The sequence below is a fragment of the Phoenix dactylifera genome, chromosome 6 (genome assembly GCF_051530095.1).
Source record: "Phoenix dactylifera cultivar Ajwa chromosome 6, Ajwa_hap1_PhDact_Kaust_v1.1, whole genome shotgun sequence".
Lineage (NCBI taxonomy): Eukaryota > Viridiplantae > Streptophyta > Magnoliopsida > Arecales > Arecaceae > Phoenix > Phoenix dactylifera.
In genome coordinates, this window is record NC_143195.1 from 33,491,983 (window position 1) to 33,501,701 (window position 9,719).

Genomic DNA, 9,719 nt, shown 5'->3' on the forward strand with positions numbered 1-9,719 from the left:
TGAGCAGAGGGGCTTGACTTGGGTCTGAAGGGCTTAGCAAATGCTCAATCTCATATGAAACATTTGATGGTATTATGACAATGGAAAGCAGATTTTAGCCTTTTAGGAAATTTTGGCCAGTCTTTTTTGATGAGCAAAATGGTGGAAAATTTAAGCTAACCCTCGAGCGTAGCTTAAAATGGACGCAAAATAAATGGCGCAGGACTTGCATTCAGGAATAAATGATATCAATCTTGGCAGTTCGATTAGTGAGCAAAATTGGGTTGGTGGGACCATATGCTTAGCCATTAAATAGCCTGAACAGGTCATTTAATTCGTAACATTATGTGTCAGAGACTAGCATCAAATAAAAAGAGTAAAGAGACCTTTCCAAGTCTGAACTCATCATTCCTATGGCAGAAATGGGAGACGGTAGAAAATTTGTCTGCGTATCTACCAATGTAGACATTGTGCTGAACATGTACTATAGATTCAACTGCCACCATGTCAAACCAACCAGAGAAAAAGGATGATGGTTAAACTTCTATTACGTGGCTGATGATCAGAATCTCTATGTAGATAAACGGTAGTAACTGCAGGTGTATGTCTGTAACTTAATTGGGTGCCCTGATTTCCCTCTGATTTATTAAATAAACCTTTGCATGGCCTGATCTATCTTCTCATGTTAGTGGCTAGGAGACTAGAAGAAGCAAGTAGTTTGTCCAGTGTGTAAGGATTGCAGATTCAGTCAAATGAAGTTATATAAAGACTTAGCTAGTTGGGCATGCAAGCTTTCAGCATATTTGTGTGGGAGACCATTGGGTTGACATGGACAACAGGTTAATTCTTTGTATTTCTGATCCATTGTTCAGAGAGACTGTCCATTTTTAATAGTACTCGAAGCTCTGGCCTTTCCTGGTGGCCTTAAAAATGTCCTGCCATCTGTGAAGTGGAAGCGAGGGCACATGGTGCCTGAGACGTCACCATGGGAAATTTTGGCTGCTAATTGAATTTTTGTGTGCTGTTAAGCTTGTCCGCGCCTTTAGAACTTTTCTTGGCAGCATTCGTTTTTGAATGTTGGAGACAAGGATATTAGGTTTATCATTTGTATCACATTCCCCAACCTGGATCCCTTCTTTCCTCGCTATCTCAAGGCACTGTCCTGGATGCAATTTGGAGAACACAAGACCCTGTTTCTTTCACAGCTCAGTTTGGTTGTAAGAGCTGGATTCAGGACAAGTTAGGCTGGATCATTGACCTCATATCAGGAAAAGTATCAAACTTCCTTCCTCAATTATAATAAAAATATAAATAATTAAAGAAGCTAAAATGTAGCTCAGCCCAGAATTCAATAGTTCTAAATCACTGAAAACTTTGCCCCAGCTTCTTTAAGAGGTGCTGAAATTGAAGTGTCTGTAAGCACAACTTCCGAGGTCCGTAAGATCAAAATATATATATAAATATATGTCTCTGCAATCTTCAGATGAATTTTAAGTTAAAATGACCTAGACTAGTATCTGCATGTGCAAAGCACATGAGATTATTTATGAATGGTGGGAGAGGGGGTTGGAGACTCTATTGAGGGTGGGAGAGGGGGATGGAGTGCTTGGCCGACTCACCAGAAGAGTCCGAGTCTTCTGCGCAAGTGAATTCAAATTTACAGTTGTTATAGCAGCTGCGAATTTTTGGGACTGGGCTTTTTCTTCACTTGCGCAGAAGACTCGGACTCTTCTAGTGAGTCTATTCCAATAGGCCGGAATGTAGGAGAGAGGGGCAGAGCGCTCGGCAGAAGGTGGAAGAGGGGGCAAACCGCCTAGGGTTTCTTTCTCTACGGGAGAGAGGACGCTGGGCCAAAAGCTTTCATCATTTTTTCTCTTACACTAGGGCGACCAGCTAATACATGTGGCAAAAAATAACTGGCCTGCACTGCTGTGTTGGTACACCAGACGTAGGGCGTAATTTCTCCTTCTAGCTAGAACGCAAAGTTAGTCCTCGGTCCTTATTCACCTATATAGGTTAACATGCTCCAAACACACCAGACAAATAGACCAAAAAGAACAATAGTTAGCAACAAAGAAATACCTGTCACACCACGTCACACAAACAACCAACCTAGAACAACAGGGGGCTCTTATACTGACAAGATTGACTCAAAAAAAAAAAAAAAGACCTAAACTAGATGTGTCAAGCACTTTAGTGAATAAGCTAAGTTTATACTTGGAGAATAATTCCATTGTTAGCAAACTAGACCTCAACACATATCATGCATGTGGTTCATTCAATAAGACTTGGATCCCATCAATCACAGATTAGAAGACCAGATATATATGAAAAAGATCAGAAAAGAATATAAGGAGCTTATTTATTAGAAGAAGATGGCATTTATAACCCTAGATACATTGCTCAGGGCAAACTCGTGGTTCATCGTATAAAGAACGTGTGGCCTGAATTTTCCTCGAGCTAAACGTATGCATTTGTGACCATATCGCTGCTTCATGTACCTCTATCACAACTCACAAAGCACGACACAAGATTCTAGTTGCTTATAAATGGAGCAAATCATACAAGTTAAGGTCCAATAGGAAAGAATCATGCAAGTTACAACAGTAACTTCTATAACCAGAGAACCTATGAATTACACCTCATCGATCATCCTAAAAAGAAGACAAGATTAAGATAGGCTAAAATGCTTTAGCCCATAACAGGAGAATACGAACCAAAACCAAACAATCGCTTGCACCAAACATCGTGAAACCACCGTCCTACCTCATTGCACAAACAAACAACTTCAAGCCATAATAATAACAGAAGGCAATTGGATTTCTGTATCCATAAAATTGAAAACTTTTTCACCATCTTACCAAGTCAACCCCATCCCTTTCTACACCCCCCCCCCCCCCCCCCCCCCCCCAACCCACCACAACAAACCCAAACCAGGTCAGTAGATCGCAGCTAAGAAAGAGATTATTAATTCCGTTGTTAATTGAGGCCTAATCCTGGGTTAGATTAGACCCTGTAGATAATTAGGAAGCAAGGAAGCACCGCCCGAGAATCGAACACAACGAGCTCCCCTTTCCCAAGGGACACCGACTCGCCGGCCGACTCGGGGTCCGACGCAGCCCGGACCCGGCCCGCGATGACCCGGCAAACCAGCATTGCCCTCCGCCCGGCCCTGCCGCCGCCGCTCTCGTGGGCCCGGCCACTCCCGGCGAAGGTCCGGACTCCCTCCGCCTTCCCCCCCGGCGACCACACCTCGCAGCACGCCACCCCGCCGTCGAAGATCGCGTCGCCGGAGGCAGACGAGTTGGGGGCGCAGTGGAAGCGCATCATCTCGTTGCCGTCGGCGGCGCAGCGGGCGTCCTCGGAATGGGCGGCGGCGCAGCGGGCGCGCACCGCGGCCCGGTACTCCTCGAACCGGGCGACGGTCCGGGGCGGATTGTGGACCCGGAAGAGCATCTCGATCGTGCCCGGGAACGCCGTGCCCCGGGCGGACCAGCTCGAGCTGAAGATGATCTCCACCACCCGCCGGGACGAGTGGCCGGCCGGCAGCTCGGTCAGGGTCGGGAACTGGTGTGAGTGCGCCGGACCCGCCCCCCCCGGCGAGGGCGGGCCCGGCGGGGGCTTGGGTTTGGGTCTGGGTTTGGTTTGGGGTGGCGGTGTGGTCTTTGGAGAGGGCTTTTTAGGAACAGAGGAGGGGTGTTTAGGGAAGAGAAAGACGACGTCTTTGAGGGCGTGGGAGGAGCTGCCGCAGGAGAGCGGAAGGAGGGGCTTCTTTGACGGCGTCAGGGAATAGACGTCTTTCAGGGCGTTGGATTTGCACTGGAGGGATTTAACCCAGCCCGTCGCCATTAACGGCGGCGAGGAACAAAGGGAGCCAGAACAAGTAAGACAAAGAGTGAGCGAGAGAAAGGGATTAAGGCCTACAGGAAGAAAGAGGCAATGTTTGGGCGTGCGGTTTTGAGGTTGGAGAAGGTGTGGGGTTTTGAGGAGGAGTCGGAGGAGGAGGAGGACGTGGTGGCGGTGGCGGTGGAGGTGGGTATTTGGCTGTTTGCTTTGGCGGTGCTTTTATGCGCTGGATCCGGGGATGATTTCTTTTTTCATTCATTGCTGCAATGTTTTACAGCTTCGGGTAGGTGTACAGTGCAATGGCAAAGCAAGTGGGCGCACTTTGGTGTAAATGTCCTCTTGCTTGCGCTTGGACCGAGCTAACTCCTCTTGGCTGTGCTTGGCCCGAGCTAAGTCCTCTTGTCCGTGCTTGGACCGAGCTAACATTTGGCATGTTACCGGGTTCGGAAATGAGGCCCATTTAGTGGTCCAGGGTTCAGTTTGCGTTGGAGGCATATCTGTTGTTACCTGTATGGTTTTGACTTGGGTGATCATGCATGAATAACTTCTAAGGTCGAGTATGTTGTATATATTTACCTATATCATACTTGATTGCATCAATTATCATGGCACTGATTACAACATTCTTTGGTAGAGTAAATAGTACATGGTTAGCCGATGAGCACCTACTTATCCCATATGGTTTTGTTACACAACATGGCTGATTACTTTTTATATATCATATTTTTTATTTCATTATATACAAGTTATTCATAAAATTTTATTGGTATTAGTACTACTGCAGTAACTTGATTATTATTATTACTATTATTTTTTTTTGTTGTTGTTATAATGGGTGAAACACCCTTATAATCGAAGGAAGGATACCCTTATAGCAGCGGCTTGAAGAAGATGCACTAGATTTTGGTGGAAACCTTCGATCCAAAAGGACTCAACCTGACTCAAACAAGCATTGTTTGGTAGGTAATTTGCCACCTAGCTCGCTTCAACGAAGATATCGAGTCACCCTCCAGAATTATATCATCCTCCTGTATAAGTGTATAACCATCATCCGAGTGATAGCAGAATTAATTCATGCCAGCTAAAGTCACAAGATATGCCAACATGATTACCATTTTTGGTGCATTTCACTGTATGAGTGCTATAACTATCTTCGGAGTGATAGTAGATTTGATTCATGCCAACTAGAATCACAAGATATGCCAATATGATTACCATTTCTAGTGCATTTCAAATTAAAATGCACCATAAATGGTAATCATGCCAGCATACCTCATGATTACGTGAATCAAGTCTGTTATTAATAGCTGATATTTGAAATTCAAATTCAAAATTGAAATGCACCGGAAATAGTAATTATATTGACATATCTTGTGATTGTAGCTGGCATGAATCAAACCTACAACCGTTGAGTCCAAGCCAAGCCGTCGTACCCTTCACCTATGGCACCGAGTTCATGTAAACTGGAGTAAAAGCTGTGAGCACCGCCATCCCTCCTCGTTTCTAATCACAAAATCCAGCACCAGCATTGTTGGGCGAACCAATTCATCAAAATTAGCTTCAGTGTGACCTGGTTGTGGGGGGCTTCCAAGCAACGAGTATGTGTTGAGGAGGTGCCGCTGTGTTGCAGCTCCAGATTCCAGCACCCAACAACTTTGATTGATCCATGGATCGATACCACTCAGTGGCTAAAAAGACTAGCTTTAGAAATTACCTCTCGATGATCCATGACGCAGTTCTGTCCTCCTGTAATAAGATTTTCGTTGAATCCTCTATCATCCACTGTTCTAAGCGCCGGAGCCTTCCATTGCTAGATTCAAAAATGAGGTGGCGATGGAGGAGAGAACAATCCTGATTTCAGCCATAAGAGTTACTTCAACCTCTCAGATATTAGTATGACTCAAATGGCATTTCAAATTGCTCAAATGGATTTCCTGCTGTCTTAAATCAACTTGATCTTGGAATTAACTTGTAAATTGCAGCTACCTACGCTCAAAGCAAATTGGACTGCATTGCCCAAACAAATTGCTAGGTTGCTTGCCCGAGCCAGTTTATTAGTTTAGGAGGGAACACATGATGTCAAAAAGATGACGGCTTAAAGCCCATCCCTCAGAATTATTTTTTTTTTTATAAGGTTCTATTGGACAAGGTAAAAACGAAGTACATGAAAAGTAGCCCATGGAAATGGCACGGGAATAGATTAATGTCATGGGGGGGTTGCTTTGAAGTCATTCTCTTTGTTTTATAGGAGCTCGAAATGGGCAAACTGTTTCTATATTCCCCACTCCTGATCTGTGACAACTTTCCAAAGAAGACAATGCTTTCCATGTTCCTTCGCACTTGTATGTGGGTCAGAAGAGGACTTAAGACATAGGAAAGATGGCGTGGATTTGTGGAAATTAAGAAGCTCAATATGAGAACCCTTACCCTTTCAAGTTTCCATTGATAACATTATTGCATGGATAAGAAATGAACCTATCAATAAGGAGAGATACTTTTAGGTGCAAATGGGCTAGCAATAGCTATTGTTCCAATCAGAGAGATGGAACGGAATTTGAGGTTAACTCTGACAGAAAAAAGGGCAAAAAAAATCCAACCTCTACCCTTGCTGCAATCATAACCATTCAAGATGGGATTTTGTATTTGATTTGGTGTGCTTTACTGCTTCTATGAAAATGATGTACTTAAGGGAAATCTCTTTCTTTGAGTAGGGTACCTGAATGAAATTTTAAAAAGACTCAACCGGCATTGGGCACAACTTTTACGAAGTCAAGGAGTAAGGACTAAGGAAGCACTCTTGCCAAAATCAATTCGTTCAGCTGTCCACCAGGTACTCATAAGGCTATTGTTCTGTGCTTTTGCCTATAAACCAAGAAAGAACTTGATTTCTATTCTCCAATTGCTCCCACATGAATTGTCCCAGTCTAGGTCGTTGGGTCATGTGTAGGCTTTTTGGTCATTCCCTGAAGGAAGGGAAGTTTTATAGAGAAGAAAAAAACATAAAAGTGGAAGAGGAATGGAACGGTGAAGAAGTCACTGATCAGAAAGTTTGAGCCAGAAAGAAGGAAGAGAGTCTCTTTTTTTTCCCTCTCCCACTCCCTTCAAACTATTTGCGGAGTTCAGTGGCAGAAGCACCTGGGGGACAAGGCCACAAGAAAGACGACAGCTTTGAGATTTTTGGTATGATGAAAGGTTAGGCTGGAAGGATTTGAAAGGGGATGGGGAGGAATTCCGAAAAAGCTCGAAACGAGGTGGGAGACATGGGGTTAATACGGCCAGCCTTTGTTTGCTCACGCCTAACCGAGATCAGAATGGAATCCCCTTTGGGAGCCCTGGGAAACGCGCCGTTTGCGCCCGCGTGCGCCTCGGACGACTCGGTGGACCCGGTAGTGAGTCAATTGTCGCGAGTCCGGACCAGTTTGCCGGCCGAAAGATGCCTTTTTTTTTTTTTTTTAATTTTTCAATTTTATTATTATTATTATTATTATTATTATTATTATTATTATTATTATTATTATTATTGTGTTCGAGCATAGTCTTGCACGCAGTTTTGGTTTATTGTGCAATAGACCCATAAAAAGCATAGGCTAAGTTTAGTGTTGTTGCTGCTGAGGACCGACTTGACCCAGGTGCCAAACAGAAGAGATTGCTGAACGACTTGGCAGTGAGCTGCTTGGGTTACACGAAGCTGCAATTCGTCCGGAGCCGATTCAAGGAACAATAGTTGCATCCGGAATCTTAGTTCGTGATCGGACTCTCATATGAAACAACAAAAATAAAGAATTTCTCATCGAAGAATATCCAGCAGAGATCTATCGATGCCTAAATTGAGACGAGATTAAGAGAACAAAGGAGGTTTGTCGGAGTGACAGCGCAATAGTCTATCAGGTGCAAACAAGTTCTTAATGGGCCCATTCTTTCACGATTATCTATGATACATTAATCTCAAAGCCTAGCGTGACCCAAATCTCGCTCCATCGGAAACTCAAGCATTCATTGCATAGCGAATCTAAACTGCACATTTAGATAGTTTTTGTTAAAGAGATTGTAATTGTTATGGTGAACAGTTCAATGCCATTTCTATCATTGCTATGACGATGATGATGATGATGTGTGTAAGTTGTTTTGTATATTATAACATAACATGTGTCTTGAAATTGTTATAGTGAACACTTCAATGCCATTTCTTTGAAAAATAGGAGTTATAATACGATAGTGGTCTCTAATCCTTTTTTTCCCCTTCCGAATTGCATTTTTTTGAAGCTTGAAGGCTAGCTACTCAGTGAGCTTTGAAGTGCCACCACCTTCGATCAGTTGCCTGATGTTGTATTGATTCCTCTATTATTTGGGTCAGGTTTCAAGGTTGTTATTTAAGCAGGAGGAATACCATGGAGATGCTCTAAGGTTTAACATGAGACCCATGGGAGGATATTATTATCACATCGCTCTCTTGAGTGAACGAATGAATGCCAGTTTTGGTTCTCCTTAATAAAGAAGTGCAGTCAAACGAATCCTGGAAGGCAAAAGAAATAATGCATTCTTCCCCACTTCCATACTCTCCTCTAAAGCATCAAGAACATGATTGCTCGAAGCATGATTAACAAGAAAGAATGTGTCGTTGAGACCCCATTATGTTTAAAATCACATGATAGACTTCTTTAATTCTTGCATCTTTGAACCTTCCTGCTCTCCTTTCATGGTTTAACCCTGACTTTGGGAACTCTGCTCTAGCTATTGGGACTTCCAAGGCTCAAATTAGCTGGAGTATTGGTAGCCTCAAACTTGATGATTCCTAGGCATAGATGGCATATATGCAATTAAGTTCTGATTCTTCATGAAATCCGGGATGTGTAAGCCATCATGAGCTTTAGGGAAGGCATGCTTGGGGGAATAGTGAAAAAAAAGGACTGTTTCTACTGCTAAAGTGGCTAAGGCTAAGGTATTAAGTAATTCGAGGGAACTGTAGGTAAAGCACACAAAATTCAAGCATTTGTTATTGGATCATTAACAACATTCTGCTTGAGTTTGAGACTTTGGCCATTTGTATGGTTTGAAAACATACGGCGAAGGATAGGATTCTCTTGGCAAATTAAAATTGTATTGTATGTTATCCAAGAGCTGAGTTTGAGTTTCAAGATAAATTTATCCCTAATAATTACCATACGGTCAATAATCGGCTATATCACCATGGCTTTGTGATCAATAATGTGACATAAACTTGACGTAAGAGATTTCCGATGACATCAAAGTGCCCTTTTGAGAGTTGACGAACAATAATCTAATATAAAACATCAAGTTATAAATTGCCTTCAAATCTCATATTAAAAAATTGAAAAAAAATAATTCAAGGATATCTTCCCTTGCAAAGTTAGATAGATTTAGAGATTTGCAAGTAGTAACATATTTATTTGAAAATAAGGCAGCCCTCCTCCTTGTTGTGGAGGAGGAGCGTTGTACTCCAAATATACGATCCAAATCACAGTAGACATGGTTAACGTTAATCTCGCATGATTAGATTTACTTTGAGCACGATTCTCCACACTAATGCGATTGAAACGTAGTTTGGGACAAGACATACTATATGTGAGTAGTCTATGGGCACAACATTTATAGCAGATCCAACACACCGTATCCAAAAACAAAAAGAAAAGAAAAAATTGGAAACAGGGAGGAAGAAAAGCACCATATCAACACATATTACCCATATTACTCCTACTACCAACAATTATACAACAATTATCTCCTTCATGCTTGTTCAAGTGCCACATCCATTAGGCCAAGCCTATTTGACATAGAGTCTTTTTTCCAGAGGCCCATTCTCCTACATTTCATCAAACTCACGTAGGGCTGTTGATGGGTCGATACAGAGACAAGCATATAGCAATTTGGGCCCG

At 42.8% G+C, this 9,719-nt stretch overlaps 1 protein-coding gene across 1 annotated transcript; it reads right to left on the bottom strand.

The window, feature by feature from the left end:
* Positions 1-2,902: 2,902 nt before the first annotated feature.
* LOC103712160 (uncharacterized) lies at positions 2,903-4,114 on the bottom strand. Its single transcript, XM_008798606.6, has one exon. The coding sequence runs from the start codon at positions 3,826-3,828 to the stop codon at positions 2,986-2,988; it is 843 nt and encodes a 280-aa protein (XP_008796828.4). The 5' UTR covers positions 3,829-4,114; the 3' UTR covers positions 2,903-2,985.
* Between the last annotated feature and the right edge of the window lie 5,605 nt (positions 4,115-9,719).

Bases quoted from the DNA above. Each gene is read 5' to 3' on its own strand.
- LOC103712160 (XM_008798606.6), bottom strand. From the start codon at position 3,828: ATGGCGACGGGCTGGGTTAAATCCCTCCAGTGCAAATCCAACGCCCTG.